General features: G+C 40.7%; 1 protein-coding gene across 1 annotated transcript in view; it reads left to right on the top strand.

Moving 5' to 3' along the window:
• The window catches only part of atp9b (ATPase phospholipid transporting 9B), a 346071-nt gene that overhangs the window by 291750 nt on the left and 32017 nt on the right, over positions 1–22304 (top strand). Inside the window, exons 18-20 of the mRNA XM_043688616.1 lie at positions 2672–2755; positions 11551–11721; positions 15749–15847. Coding sequence (XP_043544551.1) covers positions 2672–2755; positions 11551–11721; positions 15749–15847 — 354 coding nt within the window. The remainder of the gene's footprint in view (positions 1–2671; positions 2756–11550; positions 11722–15748; positions 15848–22304) is intronic.

Raw genomic sequence — 22304 nt, 5'->3', positions numbered from 1 at the left:
AGACTGGGTTTCCCTGATCAAAACCAGCCTAATATGTTCAGAACAACTAAATTTTACCCAGAGAAGTCCTAAAGGGGCATACTGCTCTCTTATTTGACTTCGCTGATTTCACGTGTGGGATCTGTCTGTCTGCTTTTTTTGCCTGCCCTGATAAAACTGGGTGAAGCACTGCTCATTTGGAATGTGCTTGTGTTTCCAGCCCATCATTTTGGAACCTTAGGTGCCCATGTAGAACCTGGAGGATGCAATGTCTTCTGATTTTTCAGCCATTGAGTCCTTGACTAAGTTCAAAACTTGGGGCAAGACATGTTCATTATAGTCAAATATTCAGAATATCTAATTTGATTTCTTTCACAGACCGTGAGTAATTTGCATTATTCTGTCTTAAGAGGGTAATCAGGATACATGTATTCAATGCTTAATTGTTGACACTGTCCTTTATTATGTAGGTGCTTGTAGATGGTTTGTTCCAGTTCTGTGACAAGCTGTACAGAACTATCAAAAAGTTATAACCATAAGCGTTAGTTTTGTACAATTACTGATAATTTCCCCTACTTTAATTTGATAACAATTGCAAGATCATATTACTGAAGTACTGGACAGCCAAAAACAAGCTGAAAGATTTTGCACATGGAAATGTAGTTTTGATTGGAAAGAAAAGACCTTCTGGTCTATCCAGCCTACTCTACACCAAAAGGCCTGGAAGGTCCTATCTAAACTCTCACCTCTGCCTAATGACATCCATCGTCTGATTATTTGATTTACTTTCTTTTGTCAATAACTGCTGACCACTCAACTTGTGTTTTTAGTCCAGTTCTTACTGAAATTTTTGACCCTTTACTAAGAATGAAAGCAACTGACCTGCAAATATTCCGTTTTGTTATATGGAATGCTATAGTTCTATACTGAATGTTTCTTAAGTAGATATATATTTGTGAAAAAAGTCTAGATGCTGGATTGAATTAAATTGAATTTATTGTCACGTTTACAGACGCACAGTGAAAAGCTTTATCTTGCGAACAATACAGGCAGATCACAGAGTTAAGTAGCATAGATCAGTAAATAATAGGTAAAAGCAGCAAAAGAAACACAGGTACAGGCAAATGTTAAGATTTTGTGAATCCATTCAGTATTCTAAACAACAGTAGGGTAGAAACTAATCCAAAACCAGCTGGTGTGTGTGTGTGTGTGTGTGTTCAGGCTTGTGTCCCTTCTCCCCGATGGTGGAGGAACGAGGAACTGTAGAAAAACATTGCCAGGGTGGGGATGGACCTTTGAGAATGCTGGCGGCCTTTCCTTGACAGCAGGCCTGGTAGATGGATTCTGTAGATGGAAGGTTGGCCTTTGTGATTGTCTGGGTTGAGTTCACCACTCCTTGTAAACATCTCCAATCTTAAATGGTACAGTTGCCATACCAGGTAGTGATACATCCAGAAAAATGCTCTTGATGGCGCACCTATAAAAGTTGGCAAGGGTATTCATGGTCATGCTAAATTTCCTCAGCTGCCTGAAGAAGAAGAGATGTTGGGCCTTTGTAACCAGTGCATCCACATGAACAGTCCGAGTAAGCTTGTGGATGACTACTCCCATGAGCTTGACACTGTCCACTCGTTCCATCTCTGTGCTGTTAATGTGTGTGTGTGTGTGTGTGTGGGGGGGGTGGCATGAGTAACATCCTGCCGAAAGTCAATAATGAGTTCCCTGGTTTTGCTGGCATTGAGAGCTAGGTTGTTCTCAGTGCACCATTTTTCTAGGTCTTCCACGTCCCGTCTGTAGTCTATGTTCTCGCCATCTGTGATTCGACCGACTGCGGTGGTGTCAGCAGCAAACGTCTAAAACTTAGTCTGGTATTTGGTGACACAGTCATGGGTATACAGTGAGTACTGTAGGGGGCTCCAGTGTTGAGTGTTAATGAGGATGAAATATTGTCCCCAATCTTCACTGATTGTGCTCTGTGGGTCAGGAAACTGAGGATCTCGTTGCAGAGAGTTGGGCTTACAAAGTTTAGTAATCAGTCTTGAGGGGATAATAGTGTTGAAGGCTGATCTGTAGTCAATGAGCAGGATTCTTACCTAGCTGTTTTTGGTGTCAAGAGAGAAATAAAGGGCAAGTGATATGACATCTGACTTGGATCTGTTGGTCCGGTAGGCAAATTACAGTGGGTCAAGAGTAGTGGGGAGGCTGGAGTTGATTAATGCCATGGCCAGCCTTTCAAAGCAATTGATGACCACTGAAGTTAGGGCCACTGGGCAGTTGTCACTGAGATGTGCTGCATGAGCCTTCTGAGGAACAGGGATGATGCTGGCACTCTTGAAACAGGCAGGGACAGTAGCCTGCTGCAGGGAGGGGTTGAAGATGTCCGCGAAGACCTCTGCCCATTGATCTGCGCATGCTCTGAGTGCACAACCTGATACTCTGTCTGGTCCCATTGCTTTCCTTGGGATTCACACGAAGGAAAACTGATCTGACCTCCTGATGCAATGACTGTTGGGATAGATTTGTTGGGACTTGTCAGAATAAGTGTTACCTCTCTGCTGAAATTCTGCTCAAAGCAAACATGGTAGGCATTGAGATGATCTGGGAGAGATATGTCATGGGAGGGGGCACACATCAAAGTTTCAGAAAGACCCACAGTATTTATTTATAATTAAGCAACTCTTTACCTTTGCAGTGTGGGAACATGGCCAGAGAAGGACTACGGACTCTTGTGGTGGCCAAAAAGTCCTTAACAGAAGAACAGTATCAGGATTTTGAGGTATAATAGTTTTCTGTGCAGTAGTTTTTAATCACCTCTTGTTCATCAGAATCTTGAAAATAATTAAGACTTTCTTGACTTCATATTGAAAACAAAATTTACTGAAAAGCATAATTTTTTCTAATCATTGACAGCGTGCGTGTCTCTGTTTGGCTTGTCCTAGGATAGATGTGTTGTCCCAGTCGAAGTGGTGTCCTTCCTTATCTGTATGTAAGGATACTAGTGAGAGAGGGTCATGTCGTTTTGTGGCTAGTTGGTGTTCATGTATCCTGGTTGGGATTCCCAATGGCAGTTGTGATGTATTCAAGAAAGATATTGCATTGAATACAGTTTGAGCATCAGATGTGCAAAACAATTACTTCAGTCCGTTTTGTGCTATATACTATTGATCTTGCCTTACCTCCACTGAGTCTCAGATTGTGAGGTTGCTGTCCCTTCTACCTATTATTTATATTATAATTGTCTCAAAATTATGAAAAGTTCAACCCCCTCAGTCTATTTGTACCAAGAGTTGAACAGTCCTGAGTAATCTGCTGTCAGATTTTTGAAGCAATGATTTCAGTAAACTAAATTCTCTCGAGTAGTTTCTTTAAATGATTTCATTTTGATGAGAAGTTGGCATATCTGATTTCTTAATCTCAATAAGACAGTAATTGAGCTGTATCATCATATCCAATTTTATTTAGTTCACTAGTGGATTGTGGGCATCGTTGGCTGGCCAGCATTTTATTGTCCATTCCCGGTTGCCATTGAGAAGGTGGTGGTGAGCTGGCTTCTCGAAACGCTGCAGTCCACATCCTGTAGGTGACCCACAGTGCCATTAGGGAGGGGATTCTAGGGTTTGGAAGGTGCTGTCTAAGGATCTTGGATGATTTTGTGCAGTGCATCTTGTAGATAGCATGCATTGCTACTACTGAACATTGGAGGAAGTGAATGCTTGTGGATGTTCCATTTGTCTCAAACAAAATGAAGTTACCTCTTACCTCATGTTTCAGAGGAATATTACTTATTATGAAACTAACTGCCCTAGATTCAAGACAGAAGTCTAGATCTCTGATCCCCAGCAGACCAAGAGACTCAATGATTGCATAAAACGGCCAGGCTTTGCTTGCTGAATGCATGTGTTCCTTTGAAATGTTCAGGGAGTCCCGCTATCTGGATTATTGGAAGTGAACCATTTTGAAATTAATAGAGCCAATCAGGACTAATGGGACCTAATCAAGGCCCTCTCATCTGGAAGCCACAGGACCAAGAAGGGTGCCACTGATTTGATGTTCCGGTGGTCTGTGGTTCCAGGGTGAATTGGTGTTGAAAAGCTGTTCCAAAGTTGTTTGGAAACAGTTAAGAACAATCTAAAATTTGTTAAATAATGTCTTATTGATTTTTGATCTTATATTGTAAGATCGGTTTTGATAGTTATTGTACTTAAATCTGTGAGAATTGAGTCATACAGCACCGAAACAGATCCTTTGGTCCAACCAGTCCATACCAAACATAATTCCAGACTAAACTAGTCCTACCTGCCTACTACTGGTCCATATTCCTCCAAACCTTTCCTATTCATGGACTTATCCAAATGTCTTTTAAATCTTGTAATCATACCCGCATCCACCACTTCATCAGGATGTTCATTCCACATACAAACTACCCTCTGTGTAAAAAAAAAAAGCCCCTCATGTCTTTCTTTAAATCTCTCCTCTTACCTTGAAAATGTGCCCCCTAGTCTTGAAATCCCCCATCCTAGGGACAAGACATCTATTAATTCTAACTATAGCCTTTATTATTTTATAAAATTCTATAAGGTCAACTCAGCCTTCTATGTTCCAGTGGGAAAAAGTCCCAGCCAATCCAGTATTTCCTTTTAACTCAAACCTTCCATACCTAGTAACATCCTGGTAAATCTTGTCTCAACTCTCTCCAGCTTGGTAATACCCTTCCTGTAACTGGGCAACCAGAACTGGACATGGTATTCCAGTAGAGACCTCACCAATGTCCTGTAAAATATCAACATGACCTCCCAACTCCTATACTCAAAGGACTGAGCAATGAAGGCAAGCATGCCGAAACCTTTTTAGCACTCTGTCTACATGTGAAGCAAACTTCAAAGAATAATGTACCTGAACCCCTCTGTCCCTGTGTTCTACAATACTGACTAAGGCCCTACCCTTATACCAAAATACAGTACCTCTCATTTATCCAGATTGAACTCTATCTGCCATTTTTCAACCCATTGACCCATTTGATCAAGTTCCCTTTGTAATCTTAGAAAACCCCTTTCTTTACTGTCTGCTAAACCACCAATTTTGTCTGCAAACTAGTTTACTATGCCTTCTATATTCTCACCCAAATCATTTATATGAATGACAAACAAAAGAGGAAACAACTGATCCCTGCAGAACACACTGGTGACAGGCCTCCAGTCCGAAAAGCAACCCTCCACCACCACTCTGTCTCCTGCCATTAAGCCAATTCTGTACCTAAATGGCAAGCTCACCCTGAATCCCATATGAACTAACTTTACTAATTAGTCTATCATGCGGAACCATGTCGAAGGCTTTACTAAAGTCCAAGTAAACAATGTCTACTGCTCTGCCTCACCAATCTTTTTGGTAACTTCTTCAAAAAACTCAATGAAGTTTGTGAGACACTATTTTCCCCTCAAAACCTTCCTGACTACCTCTAATTAATTTTTGCCTCTCTAAATGTCCATAAAGCCTATATTGTATAACTACCTCCAACAATTTACCCACAACCAAAGTCAGACTGACAGGTGTATACTTCCCTGGTTTCTCCTTATAACCTTTCTTAAACAAGGATGCAACATTAGCCACCCTCCACCCATCAGATACCTCACCTGTAGTAACAGATGCAAATATTTCTGCAAGGGGTCTTACAATTTCCTCCCATACTTCTCCCAACGTTTTGGGATACATTAGATCAGGTCCCAAAGATTTATCCACTTTTATATTCTCTAAGGCCTCCTAAACTCTCTTCTGTAATACAAACTGTTTTTAAAACATCAAAATTTATTTCTTTGTATTCTCTAGGGATGTATAAAGGATGTAGTAGCAGAGCATTTAGCAATATTTTGTATGATCAGGGAGATTCAGCATGGCTTCATGAAGGAAATTCATGCCAGACAACTTGACTAGAATCCTTTTGAACAGATAACCAGCTGGATATATAAAGGGGAAGCAGTGGATATAATTTGATTTTCAGAAGGCGTTTGAAAAGGTATCATACATTAAGCGACTTAATAAAATACAAGCCCATGCTATTGCAGGAAGTATATTAACATGGATAAAGAATTGGGAGGGGTTGGGTGGGGGGGGGGGGGGGATTGGGGGGAGAATAGTATCACCCTGTAACTCGTGGTGTGCCACATGGATCAATGCTGAGGCCACAGTTGTTGACAAAATGTGTTCATGATTTGAGTGAGAAAAGTGAATGTACTATAGCCAAGTTTGTGGAATACATAAAATGGGTGGGAGGCAAGTGGTATGGGTGACACTGGGAGTCTGCAGATGCATGTGTACAGGTACAGTAAATGTTAAAAACCTGGCAGATGCAATATGATACGGGAAAATGTGAGGTAATGCACTTTTGCAGGAAGAATAGAGGAGCAAAATATTGTATAAATGTGGAAATACCACAGACAGCTGTGGCCTCAGCATTGATCCATGTGGCACACCACGAGTTACAGGGTGATACTATTCTCCCCCCAATCCCCCCCCCCACCCAACCCCTCCCAATTCTTTATCCATGTTAATATACTTCCTGCAATAGCATGGGCTTGTATTTTATTAAGTCGCTTAATGTATGATACCTTTTCAAACGTTTCTGGCATGATGTTTCGGGCATAGAATTTCCTGAAGAAGAGCTTATGCCCGAAACGTCGATTCTCCTGCTCCTTGGATGCTGCCTGACCTGCTGCCCGTTTCCAAACTCAGTAACAGCTTGTAATTTTCTTTGCACCCTTTCCAGTTTAATAATATCCTTCCGATAGCAGAACGACCAGACTTGCATGCAGTACTCTAAATGTGTCTTACCTATGTAACCTTCAACCACTGTAGTATGCCATCCCAACTCCTGTACTCGATGCTCTGACTGATAAAGGCAAACAAAACACCACCTTCACCACCCTATCTATCATTGACGAAACTTGCAAGAAACTATGTACCTGCACCACTGGGTCGTTGGGTTCAGCAATACTGCCAGGGCCCTATCATTACATGTGTAAGTTCTGCCCTGGTTTGTCTTACCAAAATGCAACACCTCACATTTATCTGAATTAATCTCCATCTACTACTTTTTGGCCCACTAGCGCATTGATCAAGATCATATTGTACTCTTAGCAAATTTTACTGTCTACCATACCACCAGTTTTGGTATAAGCAAACAAACCATGCCTCCTGTATTCTCATCCAAATAGTTAATGACAATATGACAAACAACAGTGGACCTACTGCTGGTCCTTCTATCACACCTGTGGTCATAGGCCTTCACTCTGTTGCATTAAAGTGTGAACATTCATGCATACCTGTGCTTCATAGGATCCTCATGTGTAAGTTAAATATGAATGATCCATTAACTTACTGCTATTCAGAAAACTCAAGACACATTTTAAAACGTTTAAAATATGCAAGTTCCAATAACTAAGCATATCGAATGATGATGGAATGTTCCAAAGAACTGCACGTCAGTTCTTTCCCAGAGTGATGTCAGAACTCAACCTCCATTTGTGGTTCGTGGCTGTCACATCTTTTTAAAACAAAATCCACCAGGTAGTTGTAAAGTGGAGTTATAGATAACATTTTTCTGACCATCGTGCCTTCTGACCAAGTAGTAAAAAGGAGAAGGCAGTACATATTTTGAATCACAAGCTTGCATCTATTGCAATTTTGTCAAAGTAATCTCGAGCAGATAGAGGCAACCACGTAATGGTGTTTAGAAAAGGCATTTTTTTCTAAACTGGGCTGCTTGAATTTGTTGCACAAATTCTGGATTGGATTATTTATCTAAATTTTGGTTTGTATTTTTTCATCCATTTTGTCTCTTACCTTCTCTACCATTGCAAATTTCTTGAGACCTTTGTATTTTGAAAATTCTGGTTCCCTGTGTACCTCCAAATTTCATCACTCCCTCAATTGTAGCCATACCTATAGCTCCCAAGGTCTGGAGTTCATTTCCTAAACCTGCCTACTCTTGCCTTTTTTTTTGTTTTTCTCTCCAATCTGTGCGCTGCTGTCCTTAAAACCTGATCTCTTAACCAAATTTTGGCCATTTATCCTATTATCTCCATATGTTGATCAGTATCAATCTTGATATAAACATAGGTTGCCCTTTTCTTATAATGTTGGTGGTGGGTTTTCAAGGTGTTGATCATGAACTGCATGACTTAATTTGCTGTTGTACGCGGAGTACTGTAGACCATTCTCAGAGTGGCAGAACCCTTCAAATTGTGAACTAACTGAATAATTTGGCAGCTTTAAAGGCATTTTGTTTGACACCAGTCCACAAAACCATCAGTTTGTCGAATTTTGGTTGTGTTCCATGGTGTTATGTAAATTGATAATTCCTGATTTGTTAGTCCATCACATTAACTACAGATTAACATTCCCTTCTGGTGATGTTGTCATATGGCATACTTCAACTCGCTGTATTTCCATGGGGAAATTCACTGACAGTAAATCATAATGTTCAGAACTTCCTTGGCAGGAATCATGTCATTGCAACCACTTCGTGAATGCCTCAGCTAATGCTATACCTGCTGTCCTGGCAGCTGTTGATCACCTGTTTATTACCATCAGTCACACAGCAAGGAAAGCTGGGTGCCTGATCCACAGAGTCACTGAATAGACTTTCCACTTCTGGAACCTAGACACCAAGCCTAATTGAATGGGGTGCTCTGACATGGCCTTATAATTAGCATCTCTGAGAGGATCATATCCGTCAGCCCGCCACTGCCATTCCAGTTCCTGGAATTGTAGCCAACACTGGGATTGTGACTTACCCATCAAGTTCTGCCTTTAAGCTCTTGAACTATGAATGATAACTATCAAAAAATGAAGACTATCTGTGTTTTACTTGTGTAGGAAATAGTCAAACATTATGGATTAAAAACTTCACTCATCGTGGAGTTGCAGCACTAATTTTATAACTAAAGTGTCCCACCTCCAGTGTGCAAATTTGTGTATTTTTCAAAATAAGCTATTGCAAATCACGATGGAATTACTAAGCTGGTAATGTATTTTAACAGGCAAAGATATTTAATAGGAAATATGTATTTTTAATTAGTCTGAAATCAAAGAAGCAAGTAGATGTGCAACAAAGTTAGAAAAAAGAATGTTGGTCATGCTAAATGTGAGTATGATGACAAAGATTCTTCACCTCTTGTTCAGTGAAGTCAGTGTTCATCTGGTGGTCCTAAATGGACCAAGTTTTCCCAATCACAGTTGGTATAGATTTGGTCCACAATTGAACAATGTAAAGTCTGATTTCATTTGACCTCTTTTAAATACGAAATGCTGTCTTAATCAAAGAAGAACAAAAGTAGAGCTTGGGACTGTTTTTATTTCATATGTTTGACTTTTGAGACTGATCTCAATTTATTTTATTGAAAATCACATGTATTTGAATTTGATCCCAGCATTGTAGTAGATCCTCCCTATAACACATTCTGCCACAAATTAATTATTTCATTTTCTATACATAAGTCCAATATATTTGCAATGCTGCAATTCAAATCTTATTAGTGGCACTTTAATTGAATTTGAACTTGCAACTAAAACAGGGTATTAGTTAAGTCTTTATTAACTTTGACCCATTTAGTGCAACTGTGAACGGAGGATTATCTTGCAGTCCGCAAATCTTAAAATAGCATGATTTATATGGCATTCTTGCAAATAAGTAGCTTATGCATTTTTATTGTACGTTGTCGGCAGTAAAATATGTCCTTTAAGTTTTACTTTAGTGGGCATGATTTCTGCCATATTTACAATTATTAAGAGAGAATTGTCCTAACTTATTGGAAATGGTAAATCATTATTAAGTTATTTAATTCAAGTTTGCAACATCTTTAACTCAGCAGGACAGATGATGGCCTGTTAGTTTTATTGCTAGACTATTAATCCAAAGACACACAATGTTCTGGGGACCTGGGTGTAAGTCACACCTTGACCACTGAAAGCATTTGAATTCACTGAGAAGTTGCAATTAAGAGGTTAATGATGACCATGAAACCATTGTGATTGACAGGGAAATCCATTTGGGAATGGAAATCTACCATCCTTGCCTGGTCTGGCCTACATGTGACTCCAGACCCACAACAATGTGGTTGATCCTTAACTGCACTTTGGGCAATTAGGGGTGGGCAATAATTGCTAGCCTTAAAGCCAGTGATTCCCATATCGCATTAATGGGGAAAAATAATAGAATTTTGTTTTCATGAAGGTAGGGAAGATTTTGGTATTGGGAAATCAATGCTATTTAGCACAGGGGTAATCTCTAGGTCGACTATAAATAGAGAAAATCAAAACTTTGTCCCAGGATTGTTGCTTTTGCTATATCCAACAATTTGACCAATTAATCTTTTCAATATTTCTTAATATTATTTTAACTACACCTGTTTGTGTGAAATTACAATAAGTTTAAATTCTGTCAACGCACGCTGGCGTAAAATAAGATGAAACTCTCCGAATATGGTGCCAAAATGTCTCGGATTGATTTTGGGTTGCATTGTGCCACTTGCAGCTTTTTAATTGATCTTCCTTTGAATAAAGTAGGTTGTAACAAAAAAAACCAAAAGAATGCAAATGTTGGAAATCAGAAGCAAAAACAAAAACAGAAATTGGTGGAAAACTTCAGCAGGTCTGGCAGCATCTGTGGAGAGGAATAAGAGTTGACGTTTCTTCGGAACTTGCTCCCAGAGCTGCTGTGCTATTCCAGAAATTTCTGTTTTTGTTTAGGTTGTAACAACCTGGCATATAATTGAATAACATGCAATTTCACCTCAGTTTACCTTGAGCTCTTTTACCAGTTGCTTTTAATATTCTTCTTTGGTTACCAATCCTTCAAACAGTAGAAGTAGTTTCTCCCAAAACTCATTAAATGCCTCTAATTAAATCTTCCCTCAAACGTCTCAGCTTCTATAGTCCTATTTTAAACTTAAATCCCCCCCCCACCCAGGACCTTGGTGGCCTTCTTAGAAACACTGCTCCCTGCTTAAGCCAAACCAATATTTAAAGAGATTTGCCTCAACTTTCTGGTTTTTGTACCTCTATTTATAAAACCAGGGGCTCTGAATGTTTTTTGCAAACTGCCTTATGGACATAAATATTATAATTTGTTCGTAGTCAAGGCAACCTACATGCCAAAAAAGGACAGGATTTTTTTTCTGCTCACTGCCATTTACATTACATTGTTGTATTATGTACTCAGTGATGAAAGATTCTTTGCTAATTTGTAAACCTGTCCAAAGTTGTGCACAAACAAAAGGAAATTAATATGGATGATGGAATAAGAGCAGGACATATGTAGCAGGTCTGGTAACATCAGTGGAGACAATAAAAGTGTTCATATTTCAGGTCATCCATCTTTCTTCAGAACTAGTAGCTGACTATTTCCATCGTTTTCTGTTGTTATTTCAGGTTGCGTTGTGTTAGATTCGAACTACCCATACAGAGCACTGTGGAAGTATTTATTCAGTCGTGCTCACTAAGAATATCTCTACCCAACTTCAACATTCTCCACTACAGTTTGTCAGTTGAAAAATTGTTTCCTTCCACTATTTACAGAACCGGTATAATCAAGCAAAACTAAGTGTTCATGATCGGTCACTAAAGGTGGCAGCTGTCGTGGAGAGTCTTGAGCGAGAAATGGAACTTCTCTGTCTCACTGGAGTGGAGGATCAACTACAAGCAGATGTGAGACCAACCCTGGAGATGTTGAGAAATGCTGGAATAAAGGTCAGAATTGTACAATTCTCATGAGTCATAATTGTCATTTAAGCAGTATTGTACTGAAAAACACTAAAGAACATAAATGAAACGCTAAACTATGATCTTCTAAATAAGATGTTTGTCATATTTCCCCAACCCTAAACCATCCATCCTACAACATGGTCCAGCCTAATTTTATCCCACATGAACGCCGTCCATAATTCTCCTTTCTACTGTCCCACAAATATCTCTGTTCCCCTATATTACATTTTTAAAGTTGTTCTCATCACAAAATCCCTCAATTGTGTTTCCTTACTAATTGGTGTGATCGCCCCAGTTTTATACACCACCACACACTTCGGTGCCGATCTTTCTGCTATCTTTGTTCCACTCTGGAACTCCCTATGTAAGTACATCATAGGTAATATAAGTGAAACTTTTTGCGATGAATTAAGTACTCTTATTTCGCCATTTTTAAATAAGATAGACTTTAATTAATTGAAGTCTTAATTGAAAACATTACATGTTCTGTGTAGGAGGGCCAAGACTGAAGAACACTTAATGAGAAGGATTCAATAATACCTGTTCAAAATTGAGTTGTGTAGAATACATACATAATTCTACTTAAGCAAATGTCATGATCATATCTTTTTGTGGATCTTGCACTTTGGATGAGAGAAAAGTGTATAATTTCAGCAAGTGGATTGGTTTGTGTCTGGTGAACAAAACAGTAAATATGTATGTTGTTTTATGTATGCTTGCAACATGGAATGTGACGTTAGTCACAGAAAATTATTTACAAAGTGGGTCCTTGATCATTTGTTCACTCTTCATTTTGGAAAGAGTTGTATATTATGCTTTTGCCAGTTTTCTGCTTGGGTATCTCCAGTTTGAATATCAGTGATCCCAGGATTATCTAGTTGGTGACATCATAGCTTTCAGGGGCTTTAACATTTGTGATCATAAGACCATACGATGTAGGAGCAGAAATTAGGCCATGTGGCCTATTGAGTCTGCTCCGCCATTCAATCGTAGCTAATTAGTTTCTCAACCCCATTCTCCCACTTTCTCTCCATAACATAGAACATAGGACAATACAGTGCAGACCAGGCCCTTCGGCCCTTGATGTTGTGCCGACCTGTGAACTAATCTAAGCCCATCCCCCTACAGTATCATCATCCATGTGCTTATCCAAGGATTGTTTAAATCTCACTAATGTTGCTGAGTTAACTATATTGGCAGGCAGGCCATTCCACGCCCTTAGCATTCTCTGAGTATAGAACCTGCCTCTGACATCTGTCTTAAATTTATCACCCCTCAATTTGTAGTTATGCCCCCTTGTACAAGCTGACGACATCATCCTGGGGAAAAGACTTTCACTGTCTACCCTATCTAATCCTCTGATCATCATGGATGTCTCTATCAAATCCCCTCTTAGCCTTCATCCTTCCAATGAGAACAGACCCAAGTCTCTCGGCCTTTCCTTATAAAACCTTCCCTCCAGACCAGGCAACACCCTGGTAAATCTCTGCTGCACCTTTTCCAGTGCTTCCACATCCTTCCTGTAATAGGTGATCAGAGCTGCACACAATGTTCAAAGTGCGACCGCACTAGCGTTTTGTATAGTTGCAGCATGACATTATGGCTCTGGAGCTCAATCCCTCTACCAATAAAACCTAACACCTAATGCCTTCTTAACAGCACTATCCACCTGGGTGACAACTTTCACAGATCTATACGTGGACTCCAAGATCCCTTTGCACATCCACTCTACCAAGAATCTTTCCATTGACCCAGTATTCTGCCTTCCTGTTATTCTTCTCATAGTGGATCACCTCACATTTATCTGCGTTGAACTCCATTTGCCACCTCTCAGCCCAATTCTGCAAATTATCCAATTCCCCCTGCAACCTGCAACATTCTTTCACACTGTCCACTACTCCACCAGTTTTAGTGTCATCTGCAACTTACTAGCACATCCACCTATGCCTGCATCTAAGTCATTTATAAAGTGATCCAGCAGTGGTCCAAAAACAGATCCTTGTAGCACACCACTAGTAACTGTACTCCAAGCTGAATGTTTTCCATCAACCACCACTCGCTGCCTTCTGACAGAAGGACAGTTTCTAATCCAAACTGCTAAATCACCCTTCATACCATGCCTCTGTACTTTCTCCAACAGCCTACCACGTGGAACCTTATCAAAGGACTTACTGAAGTCCATGTACACCACGTCAACTGCCCTACCTTCATCCATATGTTTGGTCACCTTCTCAAAAAAACTGAGGTTTGTGAGACATGACCTGCCCTTCACAAAACCATGTTGACTATCTGAAACCAAATTGTTGCTTGCTGGATGATTATAAATCCTATCTCTCATAAACCTTTCCAAAACTTTTCCTACAACAGACGTAAGGCTCACTGGTCTATAATTACGTAGGTCATCACTACTGCCCTTCTTGAACAAGGGCACAATATTTGCAATTTTCCAGTCCTCTGGTACTAAACCTGTAGACAATGACTGCTCAAAGACAAAGGATCCAACACCATCTCCCTACCTTCCCAGAGAATCGTCTGATAAATCCCATCCGGCCCAGGGGACTTGTCTACTTTCACTCCTTCTAGAATTGATAACATCTCTTCCTTACTACCCTCGATCCTTTCTAGTCTAATATCTCGTATCTCATTCTTCTCCTCTAAAATATTCTCCTTTTCCTGAGTGAAAACCGATGAGAAATATTTGTTTCGCACCTCTCCAATCTCCACAGGGTCCACACACAACTTCCCACTTCTGCTTTTGACTGGCCCTATTCCTACCCTAGTCATCCTTTTATTTCTCACATACCTATAGAAAACTTTAGGGTTCTCTTTTATTCAACCTGATAAAGACTGCTCATATCCCCTCTTTGCTCTTCTCAAGTCTCTCTTTAAATCCTCTTGACAACCTTTGATCCTCTTGACAATCAAAAACCTATCTACCTCTGTCTTAAATATACTCAATGGTCTGGCCTCCGCAGCCTTCTGTGGTAATGAATTCCATAGATTTACCACTCTGACTGAAGAGGTTTCTCCTTATCTGTGTTCCAAAGGGTCTTCCCTTTACTTCTAAAACTGTGCCCTCAGGTCTTGGTAATGGAAACATTTTCCCAACGTCCAGGCTGTTCAGTATTCCCTAAGTTACAATTCTGTAAGATCCTCCCTCATCCTTCTAAATTCCATTGAGTATTGACCCAGAGTCCTCAAATGTTCCTCATATGTTTGGCCTTTAATTCCTGGGATCATGCTCGTGAACCTCTTCTGGATCCGTTCCAGGGCCAGTACATCCTTCCTTAGGTATGGGGCCCAAAATTGCTCTCAATGTTCCAAGTGTGGTCTGACCAAAGCCTTATAGAGCCTCAGAAGTACATCCCTTTTATATCCTAGTCATCTTGAAATGAATGCCAATATTGTATTTGCCTTCATAACGACCAACTCAACCTACAAGTGTACCTTAAGAGAATCCTGGACTAGGACGCCTGAGTCCTTTTGCACTTCAGATTTCTGAATTTCTCCGCATTTAGAAAATAATCTATGCAATATATCTGAGAAAAGATATTATCTCACATTCTTCTGTGGAAAATCCTTTTGGTTTCGCTCTCCACTATTGAAAAGTGTAGTTTGTTTAGAAAACCATCTTTTATTCAACAGGCCATCAAATCACATTGTATTATACTAACTACTTGAAAGCTCCAAGGAGGGGTAGGCCTGAAGGAACTAACAAATGATACATTTCACAATACATTTAAACACTTACTGCCTAAACCTACTAATCAACATTCTTTTATTACTTATGGAATTAGTAAAATGGACAATTGCAATTGGGTTTGTCAGATTTGGACTGTTTAACTTCTCTGAATGTAGCAGTCAATGATCCAGAATTTCACTTTACTTCAACTTCTAAAGTCAGATTGCTGAGTGCACTTCTTGAGTTGAATTTGTCTGTTGATGTGTATTGGAGCACTTGTCAGCTTTATCACACTTGCATTTTAATGGGAGCTATGCTTGCTTTTTCCAGATATGGATGTTGACTGGAGATAAACTAGAAACGGCTACTTGCATTGCCAAAAGCTCTCATCTGGTGTCTCGAAATCAGGATGTTCACATCTTTCGCCCTGTAAGTATAACTGACAACAATTAAGAGTTTTGCAAATGGTCTGGAAAGTTTTTTTTAAGTTTACAGACAAATATTCTTCCCATTTTGAAACAACAGATATCTTTTGCAAGCTGCTGTAAAGTACTTGATGTGTGGAAAAAAGCATTTCATTAAAAAGGATGCAGCTGAGATTGTTTCAACAGCACGTGTAGTTGAGATATGACTGAATTTTATTGAACATAAAGACATTTTATTTACTAATGCTGTGAAATCTACTTAATTAAATAGACCAATAACACTTCTGCACAAAGCTCGTGCTTGTGACTCTCCATGTTTTCTGGAGGATACAAGTGAATTCAATTGTTTGCCTTCCACAACAGAATTATATAAGCCGCCATGTCACAATTTGAAAGTACAAATTGTATTATATTTTAGATGTGTAATCTGTAAGCTGTGATTTTATTTCAAGCTCTTTTACTGCCCTTACCATTCAAACTCATGAACCAGACTTCAGCTCAACTGACCTAGTCTAACACGCGGTTGTTTGTGTATGTCATACTGTTTGTTTGGCCATAACAATCACATTGAGCTACTGGCTGAAACTCTAAATGGTGTGAGAAATAAATAATGCTAGAAATACCCAATATGGCAATCAAGCTCAGGACCAAATCTTTGTAAGCAGTATTGTTAACACAATCCCCATTGCTATCCTTCAGTTGCAAATTTGCAAACATTGACATATTTAGCATTAAACTGAAATACACCCTGCAAATAATAAAATAGCACAAGTATATTAAAAAGCAACAAATTGTTTAATGCTAAAATGAATCTTTGCAGATACAATATTTTTTAAAACTATTTAATATAACTTTAACTGTTGTTTTAAAGGAGTTCGGCTGATGAAACAAATCTAGTTTCCAAAAAGAAAACGTTGACACAATTCCCAGAAAATTTAACCTGTAAATTTTGGGTTTTTCTCTTACTGGTATATGTTTCTCAATAGAAACTTAAATGTTAGATTATTATTTAAGTGCAGTTGGCCTCATTAGAATATATTTAACTTCAGTTTTGAAATATTGCACAAGGAATGAAACTGCTAATTGAATATCGGGGTGATTTGGTTTAAAAATGTAGAGCAGTGACCAGGCGATGTTACCCAAGGAGAAGTTGAAGGCTTGCATCTCAGCAAGAAGTGAATGATTCAGCAAGTGATTCTTGATTAGAGAGCAGTGGTGACAAGTGACTGAGCAGGATTCTGGGAGAAGTCAGCTAACTCGCTATAACTAGACAAGGCGTCAGAAAGGACCTGGTGCTCAACAGCAGGAAGTGTGTCCAAAAAAGGGTGGTAGTGAGAAACGACTTAGGAGGATTATGGGAGAAGATTTTCTTTCCTCGTGGCAGCATGAAAGAGAGGCAAGTTCTAGTGGCAGCAGCCAGTGTGGAGATGGGCTAGATGGTCAAAATGCTGCTGTTGAGATCGAAGTGCAGGTTTTGGTGAGTGTCAAGCTTCACTGAGATGGTCAGCAGCATTCAAGGCAAGGCCTTTCCTTTTCATTTAATCCACTAGTTAGTAGAGAGGTTATACTGGCAGTTAATGGAGAGCTATGCTACTCTTGTGAGATGTGAGAGATGGGGGGTCTGAGGATGTGCCTGACAACTGTCTATAGGAAGCGTGTACACCTACAGCTCCTCTCAGACTACATGGATTGGTCAGATCAGCAGTTGGCCTCAGAGGAGCATCTACGAGGCAGAAGGATTTAAGATAAGAGTTTCAGGGATGTGGTCACGCCAAACGATCAACCAGACAGATGAGTGACCACCAGGAGTAGCGGTGTCTTTGTGTGGGAAGAGTGTGTTGGAGGGGGAGCAGTATGGTTGTGGTGGCCTCTCGTTGGAAAGCAGCAGCCAGATCGTTGGTTCTGTTTTGCAGCAGGGAGGGTTGAAGTGTAGGTGAATGTTAGTGATACGGGCATAAATGGGTGTTTCTGTGGCCATGAGTGAGATTCCAGTATGATCCACGTCCCAGGATCAAAGAGTCTCTGTGGACATATGACATTCGGAAAGAGGAGGGTGAGTAGCCGGAGGTCATGGTCCATATTGGTGCTAATGACATAAGCAGGAAGAGAGATGAGGTCCTGCAAAGGGACTTAAAGGAGGTAAGTAGAAAGTTGAAAAGCAGGACCTCTAGCTCAGGATTACTCCCTGCGCCACATGCCAGTGAGACTAGAAGTAGGAAGATAATACAGTTGAATGTGTGGCCAAAGCACTGTTCTAGGAGGAAGGGACTAGGTTTAGGGTGAAAAGGGAAAGATTTAAAAGGGACCTAAAGGGCAATATTTTCATACAACGGTGGTGTGTCAATGGAATGAGCTGGCAGAGGACATAGTGCAGGCTGGTACAATTACAACATTTATTTTTTAAAAACTATTTAATATAACTTTAACTGTTGTTTAATTGTTGTGGTGGGGAGTCTGTGTGTGTGTGGGGGGGGGGGTGGAGAGAGTGTGTGTGTGTGGTGGGGAGTGTGTGTGAGTGTATGGGGAGTGTGTGTGGGGGTGGTGGGGATTGGTACATGAATACGAAGGATTTAGAGGGATATGGGACAAGTGCTGTCAAATGGGGCTGGATTACTTGAGGATATCTGGTCAGCATGGGCAAGTTGGACCAAAGAGTCTGATTCCATGCTGTACCTCCCTATGACATTATGACCTGTACAAGAAAGGACAATTTGCACCTAAACTGAAGGGCCAGGAGTATCCTTGCAGGGAGGTTTGCTAGTGCCACTCAGGAGGATTTAAACTAGTTTGGTGGGGATTGGGAAACAGAGCAGTATGTCAGCATGTGAAGTAGTTGGGCACACAATAGAGATTAAGTCCAGTTAGTTTAATAGGAAGAACAGACAGGGCCAAGTTAATGAACGTGGTGGGACTGGCGATCTGAAATGTATGTAATGCAGCAAATAAAGCAATTTGGGCAGATGAATTTAGAACCTGAATTAATACATGGATCTTGATGTTGTAACCATTGCAGAAGTTTGGATGAGAGAAGGGCAGGACTGCCTGCTCAATGTTTCAGGATTTGGATGTTTCCGGCATAATAAAGAGGGATCTAAAAGGGTTGGGGCAGTTGCATCACCATTTAAGGATCATGTCACAGATGCATGGAGGGCTCATCCAACAAGGCCATACAGGTAGAACTCAGGAATAGGAAAAGTGCAGTCACTGATGGTGTTATACTATAGGACTCCCAATAGCCAGCAGACAATAGAGGAACAATTATATTGGCAGCTTATGCAAAAATAGAACTACAACAGGATTGTTGTAGTGGTGGTTTCAATTTTCCCACTATTGATTGGGACTCCGTTAATGCCAAAGTGTTCAATGGGGCAGAATTTGTTAAGTGCATCCAGAAGGGCTGCTTCAAACAATATGTAAATAATCTAGCTAGAAAAGGGGCCATACTACACCTTGTATTGAAGCCTTGGCCAGATGATTGAAGTTTCAGTGGGGGAGCTTTTTGGAATAGTGATCATAAATTCCAAATGTTTTAAAATCCTTGTGGATAAGGGTTAGACTGGTCCTTAGCCGTAATTGCTTTACTTGCTGTGTTGCATGCATTTCAGACCGCCAGTCCCACCATGTTCATTAACTTGGCCCTGTTAGTTCTTCCTAGTAAACTAACTGGACTTAATCTCTACTGTCTCCCCAACTATGCCACATGCTGACCTACTGCTCTGTTTCCCAGTCCCCACCACAGTAGTTTAGCATGAAAATGCTAAATTAGGGGAAGGCTAATTACAACACTATTAGGCAAGAACTAGAGAAATTAGACTGGGGGAGACTGTTTGAGGATAAATCCACATCTGACACGTGGGAGTCTTTTTAAGGCCAGTTGATCAGAATTCAAGATCAGCATGTTCCTGGGAGGGTGAATGATAAAGATGGAAATGTGTTGCTGGAGAAGCGCAGCAGGTCAGGCAGCATCTAGGGAACAGGAGAATCGACGTTTCGGGCATTAGCCCTTCTTCAGGCTAATGCCCGAAACGTCGATTCTCCTGTTCCCTAGATGCTGCCTGACCTGCTGCGCTTCTCCAGCAACACATTTCCATCTCTGATCTCCAGCATCTACAGACCTCATTTTCTCTTGAATGATAAAGATAGCAAGTTACGGTGACCTTGGATGACGAGATATTGAAAGTTTAGTCAAAAAGACAGCATAAGTAAGGTTTCAGGAAAAAAAAATCAGACAAGGCCCTTGAGAAATATAAAGGAAGCAGGAAAGAACTTAAACAAGAAATTAGGAGAGCTAAAAGTGGCCATGAAATGTCTTTGGAAAGCAGAATTAAAGCAAATCCCAAGGCATTTATACGTATGTTTAGGTGCAAGAGGGTAGCTTGGGCAAGGGTAGGTCCACTCAAGGACAAAGGAGGGAATTTATATGTGAAGTCAGAGAAAGTAGATGAGGTCTTTAATAAGTACTCTGCATCAGTGTTCACCAAGGAAAAGGAAATGGATGATGTTAAGATTTTAGGAAACAGTATCAATATTCCAGGGCATATCAATATTAAGCTGAAAATGTGTTGCTGGAAAAGTGCAGCAGGTCAGGCAGCATCCAAGGAGCAGGAGAATCGACGTTTCGGGCATGAGCCCTTCTTCAGGAAGAAGAAGGGCTCATGCCCGAAACGTCGATTCTCCTGCTCCTTGGATACTGCCTGACCTGCTGTGCTTTTCCAGCAACACATTTTCAGCTCTGATCTCCAGCATCGCAGTCCTCGCTTTCTCCCATATCCATATTAAGGAGGAGAAAGTGTTAGCTGGATTGAAAAGCATTAAGATAGATAGCTCCCCAAGCCTGATGGGTTCTATTCCAGAATACTGAGGGAGGAAGGGAGGAGATTGTTGGGTTCTTGACAGAGATCTTTGTATCCTCCTTAGCCACAGGCAAAGTACCAGAAGCTTGGAGAATAGCCAATGTTGTTCCTTTGGTTAAAAAGGACAGCAGGAATATTCCAGGAAGTTATAGGCCAGTGAACCTTTCACCAGTGGGAAATACCAAGGGAAATGATTGGAGATGATTCCTAGGGACCGGATTTACTCGCATTTGAAAACAAATGGATTTATTAGGGATAGTTAACATGGCTTTTTTTTTGAGATGGTCTTGACTCAACAGTTTGAATTTTTTGAGTAAGTGATGAAGATGATTGAGGGCAGGGTATGGATGTGGTCGACAATGGCTTTACTAAAGCATTTGATAAGGTCCATCATGGTGGGCTGGTGCAGAAGATTGCGGAACCGGGGATCCAAAGTGAGTTGATAAGTTGGATTAAAATTGGCTTTGTCATAGAAGACAGAGGGTAGTTGTGGAAATGTGATTTTCTGTTGAGATCTGTGACCAGTGATGTTCTGCAAGGATCAGTGCTGGGACCTGTGCTCTTATAAGATATATAAATGATTTGGATAAAAATGTCTGATTAGTAAGTTTGCAGGCAACATGAAAGTTGCTGGAGTTGTGGATAGTGAGAAGGTTGTCAAAGAATGCAATCGATTATAAATCAGTTGGAAAGTTGAATAAAGAAATGGCAGATGGAGTTTAATCTGGTTTAATCCGAGAGGTGATGTATTTTGGAAGGTCAAATGCAAGCAGAAAGTATTTAGTAAGTGGCAACACCATTAGGAACTTTGTGCAGAGGGATCTTGAGGTCAAAGTCCATAGCTCTCTGAAAGTGGCAACAGAAGTGGATAAGGTGGATAAGAAGAGGGAGGCTTGTCTTCATCAGTCTCAGCATTGAGTGTAGAAGTTGTCAAGTCTTGTCGCAGCTGTATAAAACTTTGGTGAGGCCATATTTGGAGAGTTATGTGCAGTTCCACTCACCACACCATAGGAAGGATGCAGAGACTTTGGAAAGGGTATCAAAGAGGTTTGTCAGAATGTTGCCTGGATTGGAATGCATCAGGTCTCAGGAGAGGTTGAACAAATTTGGATTGTCTTCACTTGAGCTATGGAGGCTGATAAATTTGTAAAATTGAGAGGCAGGTATAGGGTGGATAATCAGAACCTTTTTCCTAGGCTTGAAATGTCAAAACAATATAGGGGAATAGGCTTAAGATGAAAGGGCTTAAAAATGTGTTGCTGGAAAAGCGCAGCAGGTCAGGCAGCATCCAAGGAGCAGGAGAATCGACTTTTTGGGCATAAGCTGGAAGCTGGAAGCTGGAGAAATCCGCATTCATCCCCTGTGGCTGGAAGGTTCCTAGGCAGAAGATGAGTCACTCTTCCTCCAGGCATCGTGTTGCCATGGTCTGGCGATGGAGGAGGCGCCCTCCGGATTTCTCCAGCTTCCTCATTTCCCCTCCTTCCACCTTTTCTCAGTCCCAGCCCTCAGACTCAGCACCGCCTTCTTGACCTGCAATCTTCTTCCCGACCTCTCCGCCCCCACCCCCTCTCCGGCCTATCACCCTCACCTTAACCTCCTTCCACCTAT

The sequence above is a fragment of the Chiloscyllium plagiosum genome, chromosome 4, assembly GCF_004010195.1.
Source record: "Chiloscyllium plagiosum isolate BGI_BamShark_2017 chromosome 4, ASM401019v2, whole genome shotgun sequence".
NCBI lineage: Eukaryota > Metazoa > Chordata > Chondrichthyes > Orectolobiformes > Hemiscylliidae > Chiloscyllium > Chiloscyllium plagiosum.
The sequence above is the reverse complement of the archived record's forward strand: the minus strand, read 5'-3'. Positions and strand labels throughout refer to the sequence as shown.